We start from the raw sequence: 26837 nt of genomic DNA on the forward strand, positions 1-26837 counted from the left end.
TCTCAGAATCTATCTATAGCCTCTAGTTCAGTGTGTGTGTATGTGTGTGTGTGTGTGTGTGTGTGTAAGCTTTGTTGCCAAGGCCAGTCTTTTGTAGGTCTTGGGCAAGAAACTGCAGGTGCTGTGAGTTCATGATTGTAATGGTTATTCATGCCCATAAAATTGGGAAGATAGCATTTCATAGCCCTTCTTCATATCTTCTGGTCTTCCATTCTTTCTGTTTCCTTTTCCAAGATGTTCCCTAAGCCTTAGAAGGGTAGGTATAAATGTCTGTTTTATTTTTTTTAATTGATATTTATTGAACTCTACATTTTTCTCTTCTTCCCTCCCCGCCTCTTCCCTCTCCCCTTCAATCCTCCCCCAAGGTCCCCATGCTCCCAATTTACTCAGGAGATCTTGTCTTTTTATACTTTCTACTTCCCATGTAGATTAGGTCTATGTAAGTCTCTCTTAGAGTCCTCATTGTTGTCTAAGTTCTCTGGGATTGGGGTTGTAGGCTAACTTTCTTTGCTTTATGTTTAAAGACCACCTATGAGTGAGTACATGTGATAATTGTCTTTCTGTGTCTGGGTTACCTCACTCAAAATAATATTTTCTAGTTTCATCCATTTTCCTACAAAATTCAAGCTGTCGTTATTTTTTTCTGCTGTGTAGTCCTCCATTGTGTAAATGTACCACATTTTTCTAATCCATTCTTTGGTCGAGGGGCATTTAGGTTGTTTCCAGGTTCTGGCTATGACAAACAAAGTTACTGTGAACACGGCTGAGCACATGTTCTTGTGGCACGATTGAGCATCCTTTGGATATATACCCAAAAGTGGTATTATTGGGTCTTGAGAAAGGTTGTTTCCTAATTTTCTGAGAAATCGCCACACTGACATCCCAAGGGGTTGTACCAGCTTGCACTCCCATCAGCAATGCAGAAGTGTTCCCTTTCCCCACAACCATAAGTTGTCATCAGTGTTTTTGATCTCGTCCATTTTTTTTTATTCAAAGTGATTTTACTGCTCGTGTACACAAGGGAATTTATGCCACTAAAGCAGAGGTTGTAGATGACTCATATTTCCAGTTGGGTGGGAGAACCCACTTGGTTTTATAGTAACGAGCCAGCCGGTGAATTCTGCTCTCTATCAGAATCAGGCGGAATTTAGCATCCTTATCCTTTCTGTTTCTCTCAAGATGCTTTCAGACAGTGACTGCCTTCTTAATCAAATGGTAGAGATCCTCAGGGAGATCAGGATTTTATTACCAGTCACAAAATGAACCTGGGCCACACCGCGCAAGTCCCTCAGGATCACACCTATTTGGGAGGGAGCGAGGCCTTTCTTGGCCAGTTTGTAAATCTGTTCCTTCACGTCGTCAGAAGTCAGCTTCAGCCACGTGGGGACGCTACGGCAGTAGGGCAGCGCTGACTGGGACAGGCCCTTCCCGGGAGCGTGCATGCGACCCATGATGGCGGAGGTCTGGCAGCAAAGAGCGATCTTGGCCATTCTTACAAGGTGTAACATGGAATCTCAGAGTTGTTTTGATTTGCATTTCTCTGATGACTAAGAATGTTGAACATTTCCTTAAGTGTCTTTCAGCCATTTTAGATTCCTCTGTTGAGAGTTCTCTGTTTAGGTCTGTACTCCATTTTTTATTGGATTATGTGATCTTTTGGTGTTCAATTTTTTGAGTTCTTTGTATATTTTGGAGATCAGACCTCAGTCTGATGTAGGGTTAGTGAAGATATTTTCCCATTCTGTAGGCTGTCATTTTGTTTTGTTGACCGTGTCCTTTGCTTTACAGAAGCTTTTCAGTTTCAGGAGGTCCCATTTATTGTTTCTCTCAGTGTCTGTGCTGCTGGGGTTCTATTTAGAAAGTGGCTCCCTGTGCCAATGTGTTCAAGTGTACTTCCCACTTTCTCTTCTATAAGGTTCAGTGTGGCTGGCTTTATGTTGAGGTCTTTGATCCATTTGGACTTGAGTTTTGTGCATGGTGATAGATATGGGTCTATTTTCATTTTTCTACGTGTGGATATCAAGTTATGCCAGCACCACTTGTTAAATATGCTTTCTTTTTTCTATTTGATATTTTTTGCTTCTTTATCAACTATCAGGTGTTCAAAGATGTGTAGATTGGTATCCGGGTCTTCTATTAGGTTCCATTGGTCCTCTTGTCTGTTCTTATGCCAGCACCAGGATGTTTTCAGTACTGTAGCTCTGTAGTAGAGTTTGATGTCAGGGATTGTGATGCCTCCAGAAGTTCTTTTATTGCCCAGGATTGTTTTGGCTATCCTGGGTTTTTTGCTTTTCTAAATGAAGTTGAGTACCGTAAATGTCTGTTTTAGAACTGAACATTCACCTGTCACTTATTCTCAGCACCTTAACCAGCCAACCATCATTCACTCCAAAGAGGCTTCTCTGATTAAGACTAAAAGTAGTTGCCAGGTGGTGGCGGCGCACGCCTTTAATTCCAGTACTCAGGTGGCAGGGCAGACAGATCTCCGTGAGTTTGAGGCCAGCCTAGTTTACATACCTAGTTCCAGGGCAGCCAGGACTACACAAAGAAATCCTGTCTTGGAAAAAAAACAAAAACCAGAAAGCAGAAACCAACCAAGCAAAAAGACTAAAAGTAGTGTTTGTTTATATAACTATTGAGAGTTAGAAGGCAGTTTGATATGATGTTAGTTTAGCTAAAAAAAAAGAGTGGTAAGTCTCTTCCCCAGAGCTTATGACTTTTGTGGCCATTTGTCTCTGACTGAGGTATATATTACCATGCATAGATTCCCTCCTGTAGCCCATACCTCAAATGTGATTAAGCTGGTTACTTCTGTAACAGTCACACCACTATTGCACAAATTGGCAGGTTGGTATTGTAGATGTTAAGAGGAAATGAATGACAGCAGGCTTGGTAGAAGAAGAAGCTGAGACCTTTCAGAAATGAGCTTTATTAGGAGAGAGAGTCTGAAGACTCTGGGGGCCGTGACTGGACTGTGAGGTTGGAAACCATCAAAAGGACAGTCTATCAGATCAGAGGCGGCATGATAGGGCCTTTAAGAGAAATTGAGGCTTCCTCTTAAAACTTGGAGAGGAGATAGATCAAATAAGTCCACTTATTTGATCCCAGTATTTGGGACGCAGAGGCAGGCAGATCTCTGTGAATTCAAAACCAGTCTAGATTTCATATTGAATTATAGATCAGCCAGGGTTACACAGTGAAACCCTGTTTCTTTTTTTTTAAAATTTATTTATTATGTATACAGTATTCTGCCTACATATATCCTATAGACCAATAGAGGGCACCAGATCTCATAACAGATGGGTGTGAGCCATCATATGGTTGCTAGGAATTGAACTCAGGACCTCTGGAAGAACAGTCAGTGCTCTTAACCTCTGAGCCACCTCTCCAGCCCTAAAACCCTGTTTCAAACAAAATAAACAATAATCCAAACAAACAAACCTGGAAAGGAGATTCATTAACCAATTAGCTTAAAGTAAAAGAGAGCTGAATTAGCCACCATGAACAGTATGATGGAGACCCGAAGGGGAGAGAGTTCCTTTTTAGAGAAATTCCCAAAACCAATTGAATATTTGGACTTTTATACATTTTTCAGAGATTGGGGGGAATTACACCTGTGTGATTGAGTTGAGTTTACTCTAGATGACTCCTTGCATGGAGCCATGTACTGGGCAGGGCCATGTTTCCCTTGCACAGCTGGGTAGGACCACTGATGTCTTCTTTCTCCCAGCACTTTGCGTAGCCCCTCCTGGCACTATGAGAGCCAGCCAGAAGGGAGGAAGCTTCCAGCTCAGTTTAAGTTGATTATTCTATTTTCTTACAACCAAGACTGTGTTGTCTTTAGAAGTAGTATCTTTTTTTAAAGTTTGTTTGTTTGTTCATTTGCATTTGTGTGTCTGTGTTAATGTACATGCATGCATGCATGTATGTATACATATGTGGAGTGACCATAGATGTCAAAGAGAGTGTCAGATCATCTGATGCTGGGTTTACAGGTTATTGTGGGCTGTTGGGACATGGGTGTTAGGACCTGGTCTCTCTTCCTCTGGAAGAGCTACAAGCAGTCTTAACCACTGAGCTCTCTCTCTAGCCCCAGCAAAAGTTCTGGAAGATTACTTTTATTTAAGACAGTAGCTCAGGCTGGCCTTTAAGTTGCTACGTAGCCAAGGATGATTTTGAATTCCAGATCCTTCGAAATTTCCACTTCCAAGTGTAGAATTACTAGTGTGCACTACTACTCCTAGTTAATTTTAGAACATTTTCATCATCAGTACACACCCACATACACACACCATCACAAATAGACCAGTCTATTCTGGATAACTGTGATCTTTTGTGGTTGGCTTCTTTCAGTTAGTATAAGGTTTTCAAGGTTCATTTATGTTATAATATTTATCAGTCTGTTTATTGCCAACAAATATTCCATTGAAGGGACATATTTGTCCATTGTTCAATTAATGGCCTTTTGAGTTGCTTCTACTTTTTGACTATTATGAATAATTCCTCATATCCTGCCCATTTAGGGTAGCTTTTAATGTGCTCACTAAACATTTGCATATACTCTTGGAAAAATGTCCTATCCTTTATCATTTCTTTTCTTTTTTTTTTTGTTTTTTTTTGTTTTTTCCCTAGACAGTGTTTCTCTATTTAACAGCCCTGGCTGTCCTGGAACTCACTTTGTATGCTATGCTGGCCTTGAACTCACAGAGATCTACCTGCCTCTGCCTCCCAAATGCTGGGATTAAAGGTGTACACCATCATTGCCCAGCACCATTTATTTTCTTTCTGTTAAAAATATTTCACTTAGGGGCTGGAGAGATGGCTCAGTGGTTAAGAGCACTGACTGCTCTTCCAGAGGTTGTGAGTTCAATTCCCAGCAACCACATGGTGGCTCACAACCATCTGTAATGATATCTGGCACCCTCTTCTGGTGTGCGGGCATACATGGAGGCAGAATGTTGTATACATAATAAATCTAAAAAAAAAAAAAAACCACATTGTAAAAAAAAAAAGATATTTCACTTAGTGGGGCTGGAAAGATGGCTCAGCAGTTAATAGTACTGGCTGCTCTTCCAGAGAACCCGAGTTCAATTCCCAGCATCTCATGGCAGATCACAACTGTCTGTAACTCAAGTTCCAGGAGCTCTGATACCTTCACACCAATGCATATTAAATAAATTTGAATAAATTATTTTAAAAAAAGAAAGGAAGGAAGAAAGAAAGAAAGAAAAAAAGGGATTTTCCATGATCTGAGTTATAGACCAAGTCAGGATTTTTTAGGGTTAAAAAAAAAAGAGGTTTCATTTATTTTGTGTGTGTTTTGTGTTGTGCCTATGTGTGTGCATGAGAGAACAACTTTCAGAGGCCTTTCCCCCAGGCTTGCATAGCACGTACTTTACCCCGCCCCCCAATACCTCTCCCTAACCCTTATTCCCCCCCCCTTCCACTTGTCCTCCCTTCCTTACCTTCCTTTCCTTTTTACCTTTCTTTTGCAGTGTTGGGAACTGAACCCAGCAGCATGAACGTTCACAAGGCAAGCATTCTCCACTAGTCTGTACCTCCACCCCACTCCTTTTTTAGATTTGGAGCTGGATCCTGTCAGTGGTGGTGCAGCAAACTAGAGATGTAGCTCCATGCTGCTCCGCTACAGCAGCCGTTTCAGAGCTTCACTCTGGTAAAGCCAGATCATTTACTTGGCCTCTGAAAGGAATTTCACGATGAAACAATATGAAGCAGTGTTATAGTTTACTTTATATTTTAACTTTTTATTATTTATTTGAATGTGTACATGTGTATGCTGGCTAGTTTTTACATCAACTTGACAGAAGCTAAGTCATTTGTGAAGGACTCTTAATTGAGAAAAATGTCTCCATAGGATTGATTCATAGGCAAGTCTGTAAGGGATTTTCTGATTGATGTGGGTGATGCAACTCCTGGGCAGGTGGTTCAGGATGTTATAAGAAAGCAGGCTGTGGGGGCTGGAGAGATGGCTCAGTGGTTAGGAGCATTGCCTGCTCTTCCAAAGGTCCTGAGTTCAATTCCCAGCAACCACATGGTGGCTCACAATCATCTGTAATGAGGTCTGGTGCCCTCTTCTGGCCTGCAGACATACACACAGACAGAATATTGTATACATTATAAATAAATATTTTTTAAAAAAAGAAAGAAAGCTGGTCAGTGGTGGTGCACGCCTTTAATCTCAGCACTCAAGAAGCAGAGGCAGGTGGATCTCTGAGTTCAAGGCCAGCCTGCTCTACAAATCAAGTTCCAGGACAATCAGAGCAGTTACACAAAGAAACCCCCGTCTCAACTGAGCAAGCTATAAAGAGCAGGCCAGTAAGCAGCATCCTCCATGGCTCCATGGCCTCTGCATCAGCTCCTGCCTCTAGGTTCCTGCTGTGCTTTGTGTTCCTGCCTGACTTAGTAGAATTGCAGGTGAAATAAACCCTTTTCTCCCCAAGTTACTTTTGTTCCCAGTACTTTATCACAGCAATAGAAACCTTAAATAGAAGTGTGTGACATACTGGGCAGTGCTTTAACCCCACTGCTCGGGAGGCAGAGGCAGGTGGATCTCTGAGTTCGAGGCCAACCTGGTCACAAGAGCTAGTTCCAGGACAGGCTCCAAAGCTACAGAGAAACCCAGTCTTGAAAAAAAAAAAGTGTGTGAGGATACATTTGCCATGGGATGTGTGTGAAGTTCAAAGGAAAACCCATCGGCATCAGTTCTAACCCTCCACAGTGATTCCCAGCTGTGGAATTCAGGTTATCAGGCCTGGTGGTTGTTGCTTTTACCCTCTGAATTACCTTGCTAACCAAGAGTATACTATCTTATTTATTTTATTTTGTGTGCATGAGTATTTTGTCTACCTGAATATATGTGTATCACATGCATGCCTGGTGCCTGTGTAGGTCAGAAGAGGATGTCAGATTCCCTGAAACTGGAGTTAGCGATGGTTATGAGCCACTGTGTGGGTGCTGGAAACTGAACCTGGGTCCTCTGCAAAAGCAACAACTATTCTTAACTTCTGAGCCATCTCTGCAGCCCTCATAAAAGATCTTTCTAACACAGACGTCCCTGTGGGAGTTAACAGAAAGAAAGGAAATGCAGGAAAGTGTATGGCACACTAAGAGCCTAGATGTGGACTGCTCAGAACAGATTTGCCTTCCATTTCCTTTATGTTAGCCATACATAGGATTTTGATGGGTTTTGATGTTTTTAAGAAATTGCTAGGAGGAGCTGGAGAGAATGCTCAGCAGTTAAGATACTAGCTGCTCTTCCAGTGGACCTGAATTCAGTTCCTAGCACACACATAATAGTTCACAACAGTTTGTAACTCTAGTTTTGGGATCCGATACCCTTTCCTGGCATTCTTGAACATCAGGCATGCATGTGGAGCACAGACATACATGCAAATAAATATTCATATACCACAAATAGAGTAAAAACCAGTTGCTGGGAAATTTAAACAGGATCACAAGATGATTCCACTTTTTATAATTTGTTATTATTTTATGTGCATTGGTGTTTGGCTTGCAGGTATGTCCATGCGAAGGAGTCAGATCCCCTAGAGTGGAGTTATAGACAGCAGTGAGCTGCCATGTGGGTGCTGGGAATTGAACCCAGGTCCTCTGGGAGAGCAGCCTGTGCTCTTAACCTTTAAACCATCTCTCCAGCCCCAACAGGATAATTCCTAAGGCATATGGAACAGGATTACACTTTGTAAACAGAACTGTAGATCACAGGAATACATGAAGTTAGGATATTACCACTATAAATAAAACTTAATAGCCTTGTTTGTGGAAGTCCCAGAATATACTCAGAAGAAGGATAGGGTCATATCCTAGGTATACACTTAGGCAGTACCCTGATCTATTATTAACTTTATTATATGAAAATACCTTTTATCTTTTTAATTTTTTTTCTTTGGTTTTTCAAAACAGGATTTCTCTGTATATATTTCTGTCCTGGAACTCAGAGAACATCAAACTCAGAGATTCTCTTGCCTCTGCCTTCCTAGTGCTGAAATTAAAGGCATGTGCCACCACACCTGGTTTTTAAAGTATTTTCTATTGAGTTAATAGCTCTTTCAGCAAATATTGGCAATCATGCTCGAATTATTATATTATTATTTGTGTTTTTGAGGCAGGGTTTCTCTGTGTAACAGTCCTGGATGTCCTGAAACTCGCTTTGTAGACCAGGCTAGTCTCAAGTTTACTGAGATACGCCTACCTCTGTCCAAGTGCTGGGATTAAAAGCATGTTCCACCACTGCCCAGCTCAAATTATTTTTGTAAACTGTGACTATTTCTATGCCTACATGAGTTTTGTGTACTACATGCATGTAATATGCTGGAATCCCCCCCTTCCCCGACTGGGTTTCTCTGTAGCCCTGATTGTCCTGTAACTCACTCTGTAGACCAGAGATCCACATGCTTCTGCCTCCCGAGTCCTGAGATTAAAGATGTGAGCCACCACTGCAAGTTCAGGCTTGCAACTTTAACATTTAGGAGGTGGAGCCAGAAGGATCATAAGTTCAGAGTCATGTTCACCTACATAATGAGTTAAGGCCAACTTTAAAAACTTGAAACAACATGTCATTAAGTTGTCCAGGCAAGCTGTGAATTTGGCAATCCTTCCATCTGAGTTTCCCAAGGAACTGAGATTATATGCCATTACCAGGCCTGATGGTGGTATAAAAAATCTTTTATCATAATGTGTAGCATGTCAATTTGGGAAATGATGCTCAAGTCTGAGCATGAGTCAGGATAAGTATTCCTGAGGTATAAACTCCGAATATTGTAGTTATAGCACCTTTAGGCCTTGAGGTAAGGCAGTAAGTAGGATGCAGATGGTGATAGTGAGGGCAGATGCCAAGTCACCGGTAAATGCCTTCCATCTGTCGGTTATGCTGGAGATCAGCTTGCTTCTTAGAGCACCTGGGATGGAAGTACCTCTGCCCTCAGCTTTTAACTCTATTTTATTACATATGTAGGATGTTAATGCTTTGTTCTTGTGGTGTTTGAATTATGTACTCTTGCTGATCTTTTGACACCATTTTTGTGTTCCTAGTTGATGCTTTCTGAGTGGTTAATTGACGTCCCTTCAGATTTGGGGCAAGAATGGATTGTGGTTGTGTGTCCTGTTGGGAAAAGAGCCCTTATCGTGGCCTCCAGGGTGAGTAACTGCTTCTTGCCTCTAATACCAGCAAGCCTACTATGTGACAAATGTATATTTGCTTCCCATTTTCATCTGCCACACCTCTGTGCCTGGAATTGGCCTCAGAGTGCTTTCCTGCTGGAAGAGACTTTTGCTGATCATCTTTGCACCAATGGCAGCCCTGTAGGGTAAAGAAGCAAGAGTCAAGGACATCTGTGAATGCCTAATGAGAATGGCAGCTTTCTCCCTACAGGGTTCAACCAGCGCCTACACCAAGAGTGGCTACTGTGTCAATAGGTTTTCTTCCCTTCTGCCAGGAGGCAACAGGAGAAACTCAACAACTGCCAAAGGTACCTACATATATCTATTTACTGTTTTTTTGGTCTTTCTCTCCCACTATCTCTTTGGTGCTGGAGCTCAATCACAAAGGACCTCTGAGTCTTCAGGGGCTAGCCAGCCAATTCTGTAGGTAAAAGGGCTTTTTGCCAACTCCTTGTAACCTGAGATTGAGCCCACAGTGAAAGTTAGAAAGTTAACTCCAAAGAGTTGTCTTGTGAGCTTCACACATGTGCTGTAGGGCATGCCCATGTACATGCAACATACATAATAATAAAACTTACAATTTAAAATGCAACACTAGGTCGAAAAACAAGTTTGAGAGAAAGAGCTTATTTGTCTTACACTTCTACATTTTAATTCATCATTTAAAAAAGCCAGGACAGGAACTCAAACAGGGCAGGAACTTGGAGGCAGGAGATGATGTAGGGGCTGTAAAGGGGTGCTGCTTACTGGAGTGATCAGCCTGCCTTCTTATAGAACCCAGGACCACCAGCCTAGGGGTAGCACCACCCATGATGGGCTGGGCTCTCGCCCATCAATAACTAATTAAGAAAATGCTCTAAAGATTTGCCTATAACCCAATCTTATAGAAGCATTTTCTTTCTCTTTCTTTCTTTCTTTCTTTCTTTCTTTCTTTCTTTCTTTCTTTCTTCCTTCCTTCCTTCCTTCCTTCCTTCCTTCCTTCCTTCCTTCCTTCCTTCTTTCCTTTTTTTTTCTCTCCAGTTTTTCGTGATGAATTTCTCTGTGTAACAGCCCCAGCTATCCTGGAACTTGCTTGGAACTCACTTTGTAGAGTTCAACAGGCTGGTCTTGAACTCACTGAGATTCACCTGCCTCTGCCTCCCTAGTGCGGGAATTGAAGGCATGTGCCACCACTGCCGGGCTTATTTGGATTTTTGAGACAGGGTTTCCCTGTATAGCCCTGAGTATCCTGGAACCTCCTTTGTAGACCATGCTGGCCTTGAAAAATCCACCTGCTTCTGCCTCCCAAGAGTGGGGGATTAAAGGCAGTGTACTACCACTTCCTGGCAGTAAGCATTTTTTAAAGAAAGATTTATTTATTATTTATACAGTATTCTGTCTGCATGCATGTCTTCACACCAAAAGAGAGCATCAGATCTCACTACAGATGGTTGTGAGCCACCATGTAGTTGCTAGGAACTGAACTCAGCATCTACGGAAGAGCTTCCAGTGCTCTTAACCTCTGAGCCATCTCTCCAGCCCAAGGAAGCATTTTTAAAATTAAGGTTCCCTCCTCAAAGATGATTTTAGCTTATGTCAAGTTGACATAAAACTACCCAGCACACCATGTAACTGAGGCTGGCCCGAGCCTCCTAATCTTCCTGCCTTAGCCTCCCTCGTGCTAAGATTACAAACTGAGATTATAAGAATGTACCATTATGCCTAATTATTTACTAAGTTTTTGTCATTTAAGGAAAAAAGTAAGGTCTTGTATAGCCCAGGCTATCTTCAAACTTGCTGTGTAATCAAGACTTGAACTCTAGACCTTTGATTTATTTCCCAAACAGTAGGATATAAGCATGCATCATTATGTGTCGTTCATTTGCAATTTTTTCTTTTACTAATACAAGATAGTGTCTTGCCTGGCTAGGTATTTTTTTGTGTATTTGGTTTTTTTTTATTTATTTTTTATATTTTATTATTTTGTGTGTGTGGATATATCGCCTATATGTGTATATGTGTGCCACTTGCATACAGTAGCTCTGGAAGCCAGACGAGTTTGTCAGACCCCCTAGCACTAAATCTATAAACTACTGTGACTTACTGTGTGGATATTGGAGATTGAACCAGGGTTCCCTGAAAGAGCAATCACTGTTTTTAACTTCTGAGTCATTGCTCCAGCACCTGGTTTTGTTTATGAGACAATGTCATGGTGCACAGGCTGGGCTTCAAATTACTCTGTGGCTAAGAATGATATTGCTTTATTGAATGTTAAATATTGTTGAGTATTGAACCCATAGCTTTGTGCTTTCCAGACAAAAGATTTTAACAATGAAGTTACATCTCTTGACTCCATGTTTTACTATTGTTTGTTTTTAACAGGTGGTCTATTCAACCGGTTCTGGGTTAGAACAAAATTTAAAACTTTGCAAATATTCTCCATAGGAAAAAGCAGAAAGCAAACCAGATGTTGAAATTAGCATTTCAGTTGATGGTGGGAAGAGTGGGATGTTTCTGATTCTTCAGTGTGGGGGCCATGAGTTTTGAGTGAACCCAAGGAAGTTGGGGGTGGACCTCTGACATGTTTGGGTGGATTCCCAGGGTTAATGAATGCACCCTTGGAGCCTGGAGATGGATTGCAGGAGCAAGTGTGTGCATATCCGGGGGCAGGAGGTCAGGCGATGAAATGAGTGAATGCCTGGGGATGGTGGTTGGATACATGAACCAGGGAAGTAGACACCCAATGTTAAAGTGGGACCCTAGGAGCCAGCCAAGCCAGCTAGAGAGGTGAAAGGCATCGGGTTATAGGCAGATCAAGCAAAGTGAGTGCCAGGGTTGATTCACACTCAGCTGGGTCTTGCAGAGGCACTGGGTGGGGCTGGCTGCTCCTGAATCTAATGTGGAACTGGAGTAAAAACTACTAGTTGGTTTCCAGTTCCAGTGAATGCAAAAACTTGTCTTTGGCTTTGTTAGTCTCTCTCCTGCACACCTAGAAGACAATGGTCTATAGGACTTGATCCATAAGCAGTTATACTTATCCTCTATTGAGGATAGAGGGCCTCAATCCTCTAGTTATAGGCAGACAGAACATAGTGGAAGGGCCTGTTGGCCCTGGTGATCTCAAGGTTGTCCATCTAGAACAGGAGGCTGCTGGCCCATCTCTGTGCCCCTCTGTTGCTTTGTATCCCAGGCTGCTGATAGTCACCAACTTCTTTCTTTCACTTTGACCCTTGTGGAAGTTAGCAGGACAAGGCCTCTTTGACTTTCATGGGTACTCCCTGGGTCAAGTTGTCTGATGCTTTTGCCCTTAGATATGGGTGAGGTAGGTCCCTTCCTTGTTGTATAAAATCAGTCAGAGTTTATATTTGTAAAAATTCTAGGTGATTTTCTATAAAATATGAACTGTCTTTTTTTTTTTTCAAGATAGGGTTTCGTTGTGTAGCTTTGGCTATCCTACAACACTAGCTCTGTAGACTAGATTGTCCTCAAACTCACAGAGATCCACCTGCCTCTACCTCCCGAGTGCTTGGATTAAAAGCATGTACTTCCATGGCCCAACTGTCATTGATTTTGATAGTCTCAGGTCCAGCTGTTGTTGGTTTTTTTTGTCGATCCCTGTTACTCTCCAAGGATGAGGCCACGACCCCATTCCTACTCTCATGCCCTGGTTAATGCTGGAAATCCATAGGGGAAGGACTTGGACTTTAGGAGACAGGGAAAAACCTGCTCCTGAGGCCTCACCATCAGAGCAATCCACAGCTTACTGTATGAAAGTACAAAGCAGACTTCTGGTTAGTTGTTTTAATGACCCACTTTGAACGCTTCCTCCCCTCAGGGTCAGGTCTCCTCAATTCCATGATAAAATGCAGCCCTGTGAGGCCCTCTATGCAGTATATCTCTGAATGAAGATCATGGCTTGGGCCCATTATTACAGCTTTTTTCTCCTGTAAAGGTCCTCGAGAGAATGTCAAGTGTAATGACACAGTGAGCTGTTACTGAGATGTCCCAGTCCAATTCTCATTCTTCTTTGTCATTTTCCTACTTAGCTATTCTCCTACCTGGCCCTAGTAAGTGGACTAGGATTAAATAAATAATGTATTGGTTGTTTTGAGTGGAACTGGCAAAGCTGAGGCCCAAACCCTGCTCTATTCTCTTCCTGCTCAGACTCATTGAAGATTTCTTCTGTTTTCTCTAGTAAGGCTATCCTTCTCTGTTTTGTTTTGGTTTTTTTCCCCTTCTTTCCTTCCTTCCTTCCTTCCTTCCTTCCTTCCTTCCTTCCTTCCTTCCTTCCTTCCTTCCTTCCTTCCTTCCCTCCTTTCTTTTTGTGATGGAGGTTCATGTAAGGATCAGTTTGATCACGTCCTAAGAATGACATTAAATTCCTGATCCTCACCGGTTGGTGGTGGCACAGGCCTTTAACTTTAATCCCAGTACTCAGGAGACAGAGGCTGGCGGATCTCTGTGAGTTGGAGGCTGCCTGGTCTACAGAGTGAGGTCCAGGGCAGTCAGGGCTGCACAGAGAAACCCTGTCTCAAAAAACCACACACACACACAGAAACACACACAGACAAGAAAAAACCACACACACACGAAAGAAAGAAAGAAAGAAAGAAAGAAAGAAAGAAAGAAAGAAAGAAAGAAAGAAAGAAAGAAAAAAGTTCCTCATCTTCTTGCTTCAGCTTACCAAGGGCAGGGAGTACAGGCAAGAGGCTATGTAGCCTGCCAACTCCTGTTGTTCATAGTTTATGTTGGGTGACTTAGCTCTTGTCTCTTTCTGTGATCATCTTATATCTATTTCCTTGAAGAAAGTGATGAGTTTTACTTGCTATTCCTCACACAGCACAGCACTTAACAGTAAGAATGTGGAAAGTAATTGTAAGCCAGATGTGGTTGTGTCCAGTTCCTCAGAAGGTCAATGAAAGCTTGGGTAACAGCAGCAAAACCTTTCACATACACACACAATAAAAATAGCCTAGAGTGGCTGGAGGGAAGGCAGGGACAGTAGGACTGCTGTGAGTTTGAGACCAGTCTGGGCTACAGTGTCAAGTCCTGCCTTAAAACAGTGAAAGAGCAGGTTTGATGGTGCCTGCCTGTAATCTTAGCACTTGGAAGATGGAAGCAAGATTAGGAGTTCAAAGTCATTTTTGGGTCCATAATGAATTCCTGGGTAGTTTATCTTTAAAAAATAAAATAAAATAAAATTTGAGCTACTTTAAAAGTAAATAAATGTCCCACCTTGTTTAGAATTCCCACTTGGCTAAAGTGTGATATCTAATGCTTGATAACTCATAGCATTCTTCTGCTATGCCAGGTATCTAGAAAGGGCTATGTAGAACTCTCTCCTTGTTGAGCCCATCATCTTTAGTACTGACAGTTGCCATAAGCCCTAAGGATTCTTTGACTTGAGCCTCTTAAGATGGGGCTCCTTCCATCATGGTGGATGGATCACTATCTTTGAATTCTGTGTTGACTTTCTTCTTTGTATCTGTAGACTACACTATCCTGGACTGCATTTACAGTGAAGTGAACCAGACCTACTATGTTTTGGATGTGATGTGCTGGCGGGGACACCCTTTTTATGACTGCCAGGTAAGGATTGATAATCTCCTCATGTCTTTTTCTGTCTTCTTTCCTCCTGGGAAGGTGGGTCAGCATGTGGGTTTGATACGTGACAAACTTCTTGGTAGATACAGGATGTGGTAATCAAGAACATTATCTAGTGCTCCCTGCATCTTCAAGGGTGTCTGAATTAGCTTACTTTTTAAAAATAAGTATGAGGAACTAAGGGAAGTGTGACAGTTCTTAGGGAGAAAAAAAAGAGCAGAGCTGCGGGCTGGGGCTATGCTAGCAGTTGTGGCTGCCCCTTGCCTTGCTCTAGAGAATGGGAGGATTGTTGTAGGGACATTTGAAGGGTAAGAAGTTATGCAGACAGTACCATCAAATAAACTCCTGTACCTTCTGTCCTTCACCCACCACATCCTGACCCTGAAAATGCCAGGTCATCCTTGGTATGATACAAAGCCTCATCTCAAAGCTTGCTCTAGGAAGCGATTACAGACATGATCCACTGTGCCTTGCTCCAGATTGACTTTTTCCTTCCTTCCTTCCTTCCTTCCTTCCTTCCTTTCTTCTTTCCTTCCTTCCTCCTTTTTTTCTTTTTTTGAGACAAAGTCTCACTGTGCAGCCCTGGCTGGCTGAAACTCAGAGATGCACCTCCCTCTGCCTCCTGAGTGCTGGGATCCAAAGCGTGCACCCCCATACTGGTTTCTTTTTATTCCGTTACTTTATGGTGGATTTCAGGAACACCAGCTAGTGATGGCTCAGCTTGTCTGGGATAGAATCTTGATATCTAGCCCTGGGCGACCTGGAACTTATTAAGTAGCCACACCCTGCTTTGTCTTTGAAACAAGAAATCATTATATAGCACAAGAAGTCATTTTGTAGCCGGGCCACTTGGGGAGGCAGAGGCAGGCGGATCTCTGTGAGTTTGAGGTCAACCTGGTCTAGAAGAGCTAGTTCCAGGACAGGCTCCAAAGCTACAGAGAAACCCTGTCTCGAAAAACCAAAAAGAAAAAAGTAAAAAGAAGAAAAGTCCTCCAACAGAAAGCTTTTAAAAAGAAGAAGAAGAAGAAGAAGAAGAAGAAGAAGAAGAAGAAGAAGAAGAAGAAGAAGAAGAAGAAGAAGAAGAAGTCATTATATAGCCTAAGACAGCCCCAAACCTACTGTCCTCCTCTTGCTTCCATCTCCCCAAGCAGTTGAGAGTATAGGTTTTGTCTTCATTCCTGCTCCATGTTTCCCTTTAGTTTTTTATTTTTGGTATTTTTGTTTGCTTGTTTGTTTGTTTTTTTTTTTTATTTTCCAAGGCAGGCTTTCTATGTGTAGCCTGGACTATCCTGGAACTTGCTCTGTAGACCAGACTGGCCTTGAACTTGCAGAGGTCCTCCTGCTTCTGCCTCCCTAGTGCTGGGATTGAAGATGTGTGCCACCACAGCCTAGCTATGTATGTATGTATGTATGTATGTATGTATGTATGTATTTAAAGACAGAGTCTCATTCTATAGTTGAAGTTTACATAGATCTAACTATGTAGCCTTGGTTGGCCTAAATCTTTTTTTTTTAAAAGATTTATTTGTTTACTATATATACAATATTCTGTCTGCATGTATCCCCGTGGGCCAGAGAGGGCACCAGATCTTATTACAAATGGTTGTGAGCCACATGTGGTTGCTGGGAATTGAACTCAAAACCTCTGGAAGAGCAGCCAGTGCTCTTATCCTCTGAGCCATCTTGCTAGCCCTGGCCTAAATCTTGTCAGCAATCCTGCTGTGGCTTTCCAAATGCTGGGTTTACAGGCATGACCCACTATATCTGAGTAAAGATTGTATTGTTGTTATTGTTTGAAGCAGATCACCCTCTATAAGAGGTTGAAGATTGCTAGACAGCGGTGGTGCACACCTTTGATCCTAGCACTGGGGAGGCAGAGACAGGAGCATCTCTGAATTCGAGGCCAGCCTGGTCTACAAAGTGAGTTCTAAGACAGCCAGGGCTGTTACACAGAGAAACCCTGTCTCGAAAAACCAGACCAAGGGCTGGAGAGATGATTTAACAGTTAAGAGCTAGCTGTTTTTCTAGAGGTTGTGAGTTCAAGTCCTATCAATCACATGGTGGCTCACAATCATTCATAATAGGATCTGATGCCCTATTGGAATGCAGGGTTATATGCAGAGCACTCATGCATAAAATATAAATAAATAAAATTTTTTTAAAAAGAAAAAAACAAGCTCCCCTTCCTTTTCCTCTTCCGGGGATGGTGCTTAGAGGCACTCAGAATGGTTCAGCGTTTGACATACCATCGTAGGCTTTCCTACAGCACAGCCTCCAACAAAACTAGGCTGTCCTGAACCCCTGGCAACAGGATTGTTTACCTTTACACCAAGAAGGTTGGAAAAGCACCTAAATCAGCATGCTGTGTGTGCCGAGGCCGACTCCGAGGGGTTCGTGCTGTGACACCAAAAGTCCTCATGAGATTGTCTAAGACAAAGAAGCATGTCAGCCGGGCCTATGGTGACTCCATGTGTGCCAGTGTGTCCATGACAGGATCAAGTGGGCTTTCCTTACTGAGGAGCAGAAAATTGTTGTGAAAGTGTCGAAGGCACAAGCACAGAGCCAGAAAGCAAAATAAACATGCAGCTTTTTAATAAAGGTCAAGGCTTGGTCTGTGAAAAAAGAAGAAAAAAAGAAAAAGAAAAAAACAAGAGGCGAAAGATTAATTAATTAGATTATAGTTATTGGCTGGGACTTGTGGCCTTTGATTCCAGCACCTGGGGAGGCAAGGGGGACTTTATGAGTTCGAGCCTAGCTAGGACTACATAGTGAGACTCTGTCTTTAAAAAATAAATATAGCCAGGTGTGGTGGTATGTGCCCTTTGTTCCAGCCCTCAGGAGGCAAGTAGATGTCTGAGTTTTTAGACGCAAGCAAGCAGATCTCTGTTAGTTTGAGGCTAGCTTGGTCTACACAGAAGATTCCAAGATTCCAAGAGAGTCAATAAATGTGTGTGTGTGTGTGTGTGTGTGTGTGTGTGTGTGTGAAAGAGAGAGAGAGAGAGAGAGAGAGAGAGAGAGAGAGAGAGAAAGAGAAAGAGAAAGAGAGAGAGAGAGAGAGACAGAGAGATTCTATTTCAAAAACAAACAAACAAAAGCCCATCAAACCTAAATAAATAAATACTAGATCTTGCTCTGTAGTCCAGGAGAACCTCCAACTCATACTCCTTCTGATTACGGGGATTGCAAGTATGAGCCACCATGCCCTGCCATCCTAAGAAGGAGAGGGGAGTCAAGACAGATTTATATATCATAGGCTGATTTCACTATGTCGTCAAGGATGGCCTGCCTCTATCTCCCGAATGTTGGGATTTGTGCAGGTTTGAGCCACTATGACTGGCAGGCTTGCTAAATTTTAAAACAAAACAAAAAAATCTCTACAACATATACTTGTCTAAAAATGCTTTATAGAATATAATACTTTGTATAATATAAACAGTGAAAATCTATTTTAGAATTTTATTTATCTTTATTGTGTGTGTGATGTGTTTGAATGAATGAAGGCAAGTACATGGAGGTCAAAGGATATCTTTTGGGTGAAGGTTTTCATCTTCCAAGTGTGGGTTATAAAGATAAATTCAGGTTACAAGTTTGCGTAGCAAATGCTCTTAGCCACTGATCCGTCTTCCCACACACACAATTAAAATCTTGAAAATTTTGATAAATTTATGGTTATCAATGGAAATGGGGATAGCAACAGCAGGGCTTAGGTCTTTTTAAGTCACATGACTGTGAGAATGAAGTATTTCATTCATATAAGCGTTTGAGATGAACAATATTTTATCTTTTTTCTCAACCTTCTGTGTGGCAGACTGATTTCCGATTCTACTGGATGCACTCAAAGTTACCAGAAGAAGAAGGACTCGGAGAGAAAACCAAGATTAATCCTGTAAGGCTATTGTTAATATTACACAGTTCTTTTTTTTTATTTTATTTATTATGTATATAGTGTTCTGGGCACCAGATCGCATTATAGATGGGTGGAGCCATCATGTGGTTGCTGGGAATTGAACTCAGGACCTCTGGAATAGCAGTCAGCTCTCTTAACCTCTGAGCCATCTCTCCAGCCCTACACAGTTCTTTATCATTATTATTATTATTTGGTTTAGAGACAAGGTTTCATATGGCCCAAGCTGGCCTTGAACTGGCTATGCACCTTAGAGGCCTGATCTTTCCTCAGCTTCCCAGCTGTTGGGATTACAGGCATGAGCTACAATTCCACTTCCTTCCTACCATCTTTCCTTTTTTTTTTTTTTTTTTTTTTTTCTCGAGACATGGTTTCTCTGTAGCTTTGGAGCCTGTCCTGGGACTAGCTCTATATAGCTCTATAGACCAGGCTGGTCTCGAACTCACAGAGATCCACCTACCTCTGCCTCCCAAGTGCTGGGATTAAAGGCATGCGCCACTACCACCCGGCCTTCCTTCCTTCTTTTCTTCTCTTTATTCCACCAAGGTTTATTACACATAGAGTGTTCTGCCTGCATGTATGCTCACACTCCAGAAGAGGGCACCAGATCTCATTACAGATGTTTGGGAGCCACCATATGGTTGCTGGGAATTGAACTCAGGACCTCTGGAAGAGCAACCAGTGCTCTTAACTGCTGAGCCATCTCTCCTGCAATTCCCCTTCCTTTCTTTTTAAACAGGGTTTCTGTACATAGTCCTGGCTATCTTATACACCAGTCCAGTCTCAAACTCACAGAGATCTGTCTGCCTCTGGCTCCTGAGTGCTGGGACTAAAGGTATGTGCCACCACTCCTGGCCCAAAATTATTTTATAATTTTATCTGTATATGTGTTTTGCCTACCTGTATGTCTGCACTGCCTGGAGCCACAGAGGCCAGAAGAAGGCATCAGATCTCCTCAGAGTGGTTGGGAACAGCCATGTGACTGCTAGAAATCAAAGCCAGGTCCTCCGGAAGAGCAACCAAGGCTCTTAACCACTGAGCCATCCCTCCAACCCCAGAGTCACCAATTTTGATTCATGAGTTTATCTTTTGAGGCAGCATATTATAATAGTGCAGTGGGATGACCGTGAGTTTAATAGGCATCCAGGTTTGAGTTGTTTCAGTTTAATAATTACTAGTGTAGGGCTGGAGGTGGGACTCAGTTTATAGAACTTGTTTAGAATATATAAAGACCTAGGTTCAATCCCTAGGACCATTAAAAATAATAATGGTAATTATTAGGATAATAGCCTCACTTTAGTGGTGTGTGTGTGTGTGTGTGTTTTACGTGCAAATTGAACTAATAAGCCAGGAGGGGTAGTACATACTTGTAATCCTAGCACAAGAGGCTGAGGAAGGAGCTCAATTTTGACATTAGCCTGGACAATATAGCTATAGAGTGAGAGCCCATCTCTAAAAATAAAGGGTACTATCAAGAGTTATTGTAGGAACCAAATTACACACACACACACACACACACACACACCACTAAAGTAAGTGAGGCTATTATCCTAATAATTACCATTATTATTTTTAATGGTCCTAGGGATTAAACCTAGGGATTGAACACACACACACATGCATGTACGCACCTCTCTTTGTAGCTTAATCCCTATGGTAAGGCACTTAGTAAATGATGCTTATTATAAAATGCTTTGTGTGTGTGTATGTGTGTAGTAATTGAATCTAGGGCCTCACCTATGCTCAGTAAGCATTTTACCACTCTCTTTCTGTGTGTCTGTGTGTCTGTGTGTGTAGTGATTGAACCGAGAGCCTCATGCATACTCAGTGAGTATTTTACCACTGTGTGTGTGTGTGTGTGTGTGTGTGTGTGTAGTAATTGAATCCACAGCCTCACCCACGTTCACTGAGCTGTATCTATGTTGTGTGGCAAACTTTTCTTGGGAAGACACAATAACACATTTACTCACTCTAGATAGGGAACCCCCTATAGAACAAAGTACAATACTCCCCACAGTCCAACATGGTAAACCAATGAATTCTGTTGGAATTAGTTATAGGAATATATGAACAGAAATGACTGAAAATGACTGTATCACCAAAACCCACCTCAGCATGGGTGACAGCTCACAAAAGCTGGGAAATCTGAGCACCTGCAGGTAGCTCAACAAGTTGGAGAGTGTCCTATCTGAGTGACTTTTTTGTTTGTTTGTTTGTTTTCTTTTAAAAAAATATTTATTTATTTATTATGTATACAATATCCTTTCTGCGTGTATGCCTGCAGGCCAGAAGTGGACACCAGACCTCATTACAGGTGGTTGTGAGCCACCATGTGGTTGCCAGGAATTGAACTCAGAACCTTTGGAAGAGCAGGCAATGCTCTTAACCACTGAGCCATCTCTCCAGCCCCCATGTTTGTTTGTTTTCTGAGACAGGATTTCTCTAGTTTTGGAGCCTGTCCTGGAACTAGCTCTTGTAGACCAGGCTGGCCTCAAACTCACAGAGATCCGCCTGTCTCTGCCTCCCGAGTGCTGGGATTAAAGGCGTGCGTCACCACCACCTGGCTCCGAGTGACTCTTTTCTTTCTTTCTTTCTTTTTTTTTTTTTTAAAGATTTATTTATTTATTATGTGTAGAACATTCCTTCCATGTGTGCCCGTATGCCAGAAGGGGGCACCAGGTCTCATTATAGATGGCTGTGAGCCACCATGTGGTTGCTGGGAATTGAACCCAGGACCTCCAGAAGAGCTCTTAACTCCTGAGCCATCTCTCCAGCCCGAGTGACTCTTTTCTAAACCTTTTCCAGGATACTCAGCTGGTTTCTGCTTCTTCTAGGCTCTGTCTGGTCTCAGAGCCTTCTTTGCAGAGTATTTGCACTTTTGATCTGAGAGATATGCTCAGCATCTATTGTTTACTCTGGCAGCATAATGGGGCCTAGTTCATCCAGTCAACTTTAGGGGTTTCCTGAAGTTGCTTACCCATATGCGGAGCTTCCCTGTGCGGTATACAACAACCTATTAGCATTTTTTAGAGACATGGATTTCACTGTATAGCCCAGGCTGGCCTGGAGCTTGCTTTGTAAACCAGACTAGCTTAGATCTCTGTGAGTAGTACCTGGGACTTGGTGAAACACATATTTCTAGATTGTTCTTAGAGTGCTGGAAGTGGGGTCTAAGCATTTGAATTTCTTTCTATTCCTTTCCCCCCTTTTAAAGACTGGATTGATAGCTTTGGTTGACCTTGAAACTCCAAACTCACAGTGATTTTCCTGCCTCAGCTTCCCGAGTATGGGAAGCAAAACTTACTTGATAAAGTTTTCAGTCATTAGAGCTAGTATCATCTGAAACATGTACTAACTCTTCGTTCTCATTTATATTTCAGTTTAAATTTGTGGGGCTAAAGAATTTCCCGTGTACCCCTGAGAGCCTGTGTAAGGTGCTGTCTATGGATTTTCCTTTTGAGGTAATGAAACCATTGTCTATTGCTCTGACCTGATTGATTATAGGATACAAGGAGACTGGGGTACATGAAATCTTAACAGAGCCTCTGATTTTGCTCTGTTTAAACATCAAAACAGGGCTGAAGAATAATTTTTTTTGCTGAAAATTAATTCTAAGGAAGTGTAGTTGCTGCTCTCCGGAGCCTCAGCCTTACCTCCGCTAAAGTCAGAACACCGGAATTGATAGTCCCCCAGCACCCCAGGAAACAAGCCTAGAGAAGTAAAGGATTCCTCCATCCTGGATCATCATTGTGTGCCTTGTTTGACTGCCATGGCAGGCTGTAAAGGCATATGGGCATATGTGACTGACTGACCCCAACAGATGTTTGAACCTCTGGTTCTTTTCTGATCAACCGCCCCCCCCCCCCCATGGCTCCTAGGATAGCAGTGTTTACTAATCAGTGGCACGGTAGGAGGGCAGCTCCCTTACTGTGTCCATACTTGCCATGTATTAGCACTGAAACTCTCCTGTCCCCAGGAACTCCTCAGAACCTGCAGTTACTCTCTTGGTTTAACAAGCAAAGTTTTCTTTGCTATCATCCTTTTAAAATTCTGCCCAGTCACAGTCAAATGTATTTAATTTGTGAAGGATCACAGCTTCCTGGATAAGGAAATGGCAGAGACTAAGTTGCTTCATTTCTGGGATCAATTAAGAAGGTGGTAGGAGCACTATCTTTATTTGTAACTCTTAGAGCTTTTTAGGGGTGAGTCACAAAGGAGAAGGATGGGCTGCAGGAGTCTTTCCCGTCTAGAAGAATGGAGTTTCCCAGAATGTGTCTCCTAGCAGTCTAGGGGGAGGTCTTGGCAGCAACAGCAGCTTGGGCAGCAAGGCCTCTAAACAGGATTGTTCCTTTGTCGATCTGTGTGTCGGTGGGGCCACCTAGATCTCTTGCTTTCATCCCATATGAGGAACTCAGCCTTACTATTGAGATTTTTGGTGGTAGAAAGTACCCAGAATGTGGGGAGAGAAGACATGGACTCAGGTCGAATTCCTGCTTCATCCTTTGCATCTTTACAGAGGTGCCTAGAACTTTCTATATTGAAAAATCCCATCTCTCAAAAAGTAAAACAATGGGTAGGAAAGCATTTTGTAAGTGGAACAGTGGGGTTTTTTTAATTTTTGTTTTTGTTTTTATTGTTAGATCTCCCCCTTTCCCTTTTTTTGGAGATGGTTTTGCTATATAGTTCAGTCTGTTTGATATTGAGATCTCCCTGCTTCAACCTACAGAGTCCTGGGGTTATAGGTGTGTACTGCCACTTCTAGCCCCAGCCCTTTCTTTAAGAAGCTTTATATGAGAAGAAAGGAGCTTCTTTCCCCACTGGCAGTTGCTTAGAAAAAGAGAAAAGAGATAGAGAGAGAGAGAGAGAGAGAGAGAGAGAGAGAGAGAGAAAGAGAAAGAGAAAGAGAAAGATAGATTACCTAGGTCTGGCTGCACATTCCTTTAATCCCATCACTTAGAAGGCAGAGGCTGATGGATCTCTGAGTTCAAGGCCAGATTGGTCTACATAGCTAGATGGGCTTTGTAATAGACAGACCTTGTTTTCCATCAACTAAAAAAGGACCCATAAGAGCTGCCTCTGTGTCTTGGAAATATGTGGCCTACAGTCATTCTGGTTTTTCCTCTTACAGGTAGATGGACTCCTCTTCTACCATAAACAGACCCACTATAGCCCTGGGAGTACTCCCTTGGTGGGCTGGCTGCGCCCCTACATGGTGTCAGATATTCTAGGTGTAGCCGTGCCAGCTGGCCCGCTGACCACCAAGCCAGAATATGCTGGGCACCAACTCCAACAGATTATTGAGCATAAGAGGAGCCAGGAGGACATGAAGGATAAACTCACACACAAGCCTTCTGAGAATGGGCACTATGAGCTGGAGCACCTGTCTACTCCTAAGCTGAAGAGTCCTCCCCACAGCCCTGGGAACATCATGGACAACTAAAGAGGACAGCCCTTGAAAGACTGGGGAGGAGGACAGTGGTGATGGCCACAGGTGATCTTATTTCAGAGAGCACTTTCCAAACCCAGCCTGCTGGAAAGTTGGCTCAGACTGGTGGGGTGAGTCCCTATTGGATGGAGTGAGAATCCAGGTAGATTTTAATATCTCTTGCTGTGGTATGTACATCCCAGGTCCACAATGTAAATATATGTGATTCTTAAGAAGAAGGTTGCTTGTGATTATTTTATTTTATTTTATTTTATTTTTGTGATTATTAAGATTTAGGTATCTCCTCCCCCTTACTCCCTAGGATACTTATGGCATGACTGTTCAAATCTTGACCCATTTCACCTTTCTTAGCACTCGAACATTCTGCTGAGTTTCCAGTTGCTGCTGTTGGTAATGCCATTTTCTGAAAGGTCTTACCAGGAACTGCAGTTCTTGGTATTTGAATATGTTCCTTCTTCTGAGAAAACAAGTGTGATTTTTCTACGGTTTAGACCTTCTCAGAGATAAAATGCTAAAGGGGTTCATTTACTTCAAGAAATGTTAGAGCCCCTATTAAGAGATAAACCCTGCGCTATGCCTGAGATGTGGACTATAAAGGTAGACAAGACTTTGAGGGGTGTGCCCTGCAGTGAGGAAGTAAACCTGTAGTGTGTGGAGCATGGTGATATGGTTGCTTTAGTGCAGAGAAGTACCTAGTTTAGAGGGAAAGGAAGAGCAGGAGATTTCACAGAGGATGGAGCTGGCTATGGGGAGGGATCTAATGTATTTTGCAGACCAGGAAGAAAGCAGGTCCTCAAAGAGTTAGATGTTATGTAGCTGTACTCTCCTAAAACAGGTTCAGCATGGCTCAAGTACAAAATAGGAGTGGAGAGTTAGGGAGAGAAGGCTGGAAGGCAGAGGGGGTTTTAGACTTTTGTCCAAGTGAAAGGGGGTTAAGGAAAAGCCCTGGGACAAGATTCCATGGGAAGTAAAGCTCTTTATCAACTGTGAAAGCAGAAGATGGTGCTTAAGATTAACCAATTAGTTTTCCACTCTGTTCAGAAAGTATATTCCAGGTCCTATGTCTTCAATCTGCAGCCCAATCTGCTTCCCACATTGTTAGGTTAGGACTTCTCTTATTGGACAAACTGGCATCGTCATTCCCTTCAACAGAAATAGTCTCATCATGGAAAACTTCTCAAAGGGATCCAGGTCAGATCTGAGTTAACTCCCTTTGAGTTAATTAGTTCTGAGAACTGGTGGTTCTGGCCAGAAGTAGTGGTTACCCAGATCAGCACATCCAGTGGAACTCGTTGAAGCATCTGCTCTTACAGGGCATAAGCTGCTTTCTGATCAGACAGGAAGAAACTCTGCTTTACTCTCGCTGACTACAGATTTAGGCATTTGCCTATAAGCTCTTTGCTGTATTTAGGTCAGATTTGCTATATTACTGTAGTAGTGTTCCTTATATTAAAGAATATTTCTGGCCTTGAACTTCCTTTTCTGCCCAGACAAAGCCTTGAATTTTCAAACAAGTTTCAGCTTCCCAAATCGCTGGGATTATATATGCCTTTGTCACCATTACTGACTTGTTTGAGAGTCTTCTGAATTCTTCAGTTTTATCAGTCTGGGGACTGTGCATGACAGTGTCAGCAATTTAGCCAGACTTGGCTTAGAAATAAGCCTGGGCTTTGGGGATGGTAGCTTATGTTTATAATTCCAACACTTTTAGGAAGCTGAGACAGGAGAATTGCCATGAATTTGAGGCCAACCTGGTCTATAGTGTGAGACACTATCTCAAAAATAATTAAATAAATAAGCCCCAAAATAAATGTGGAAGGATTACATTCTCAAATTACCCACTCTGGAGATACATGCATGAGTAAGTCAAAACATGTATCAACTAAATTTAACCACAAGCACAATTTGATATGGTTATAATAAATACTTCCTAATATCTTTAATCAAGGAACTGGTTTGATTGATCATACATAACAGTATGTCTCCTGGTCATATTTCTTTGGAAATTATAAAACCACTTCTTACCATATTTAAAAACTGGTTTTATGGGTGGTTGAATATGTTGTAGATTTTAAGAATAAATATTCTGTTTGGTCTTGTGAATTTGATTGGCCTGGGGTAGAATGCATACCTGTTTTCCCAGCAATTGGAAAGTAAAGGCAGGAAAACTAGGAATTCACAGTCAGCCTGGACTGCCTGAGACTCTGTATCACAAAAAATCCAAGACAGTCAGGACAGCCTAGGGGTGGCGGTGGTGGAGACGTAGCTCCTAGACAGTCAGGACAGCCTAGGGGTGGCGGTGGTGGTGGAGAGATGCTCAGTGGTGAAGAGCACTTGCTGTTGCTGAAGAGAACCAGGTTGGACTTCTGGCACTCACATGATAGCTCATGACCACCCACAACTGCAGTTCTGGGCATTTCAGACTCTTGTGACTTCCACAAGCATCTGCATGCACATGGTAGACATACAGACATACAGCCACACATATACTCATAAAGTTTTTCAAAAAAAAAATAGGTGCTAAAGAGATGGTTTAGTAGCTAAGAGTGTATTGCTCTTACATAGGATAGGAGTTCAGTTCCCAGCGCTCTTGGAGTTACCCCCTGTAACTCCAGGTGATCCAGTGCCCTCTTCTGGACTCCATGAGCATGTACACTCACTTGTACTGTACTCCAAAGAGATAAGTACATATGCACATGATTAAAA

At 42.4% G+C, this 26837-nt stretch overlaps 1 protein-coding gene and 2 pseudogenes across 3 annotated transcripts in view; 2 read left to right on the forward strand and 1 right to left on the reverse strand.

Moving 5' to 3' along the window:
• The window catches only part of Snupn (snurportin 1), a 36236-nt gene extending 11887 nt beyond the window's left edge, over nt 1-24349 (forward strand). For 2 of the 3 annotated variants that reach the window (XM_048417132.3, XM_087905687.1), the window contains exons 4-9: nt 9070-9174; nt 9410-9506; nt 14669-14766; nt 18590-18667; nt 22066-22146; nt 23814-24349. In XM_048417132.3, the coding sequence (XP_048273089.3) occupies nt 9070-9174; nt 9410-9506; nt 14669-14766; nt 18590-18667; nt 22066-22146; nt 23814-24125 (771 nt within the window). In that variant the 3' untranslated portion in view covers nt 24126-24349. The remainder of the gene's footprint in view (nt 1-9069; nt 9175-9409; nt 9507-14668; nt 14767-18589; nt 18668-22065; nt 22147-23813) is intronic. The other variant, XM_087905688.1, reaches the window with a different exon arrangement.
• On the reverse strand, nt 1027-1469 carry LOC148122347 (small ribosomal subunit protein uS15 pseudogene; annotated as a pseudogene).
• LOC148122348 (large ribosomal subunit protein eL34 pseudogene) lies at nt 16828-17385 on the forward strand (annotated as a pseudogene).
• Nucleotides 24350-26837: the final 2488 nt, after the last annotated feature.

The sequence above is a fragment of the Myodes glareolus genome, chromosome 4 (assembly GCF_982192425.1).
Source record: "Myodes glareolus chromosome 4, mMyoGla1.1, whole genome shotgun sequence".
NCBI lineage: Eukaryota > Metazoa > Chordata > Mammalia > Rodentia > Cricetidae > Myodes > Myodes glareolus.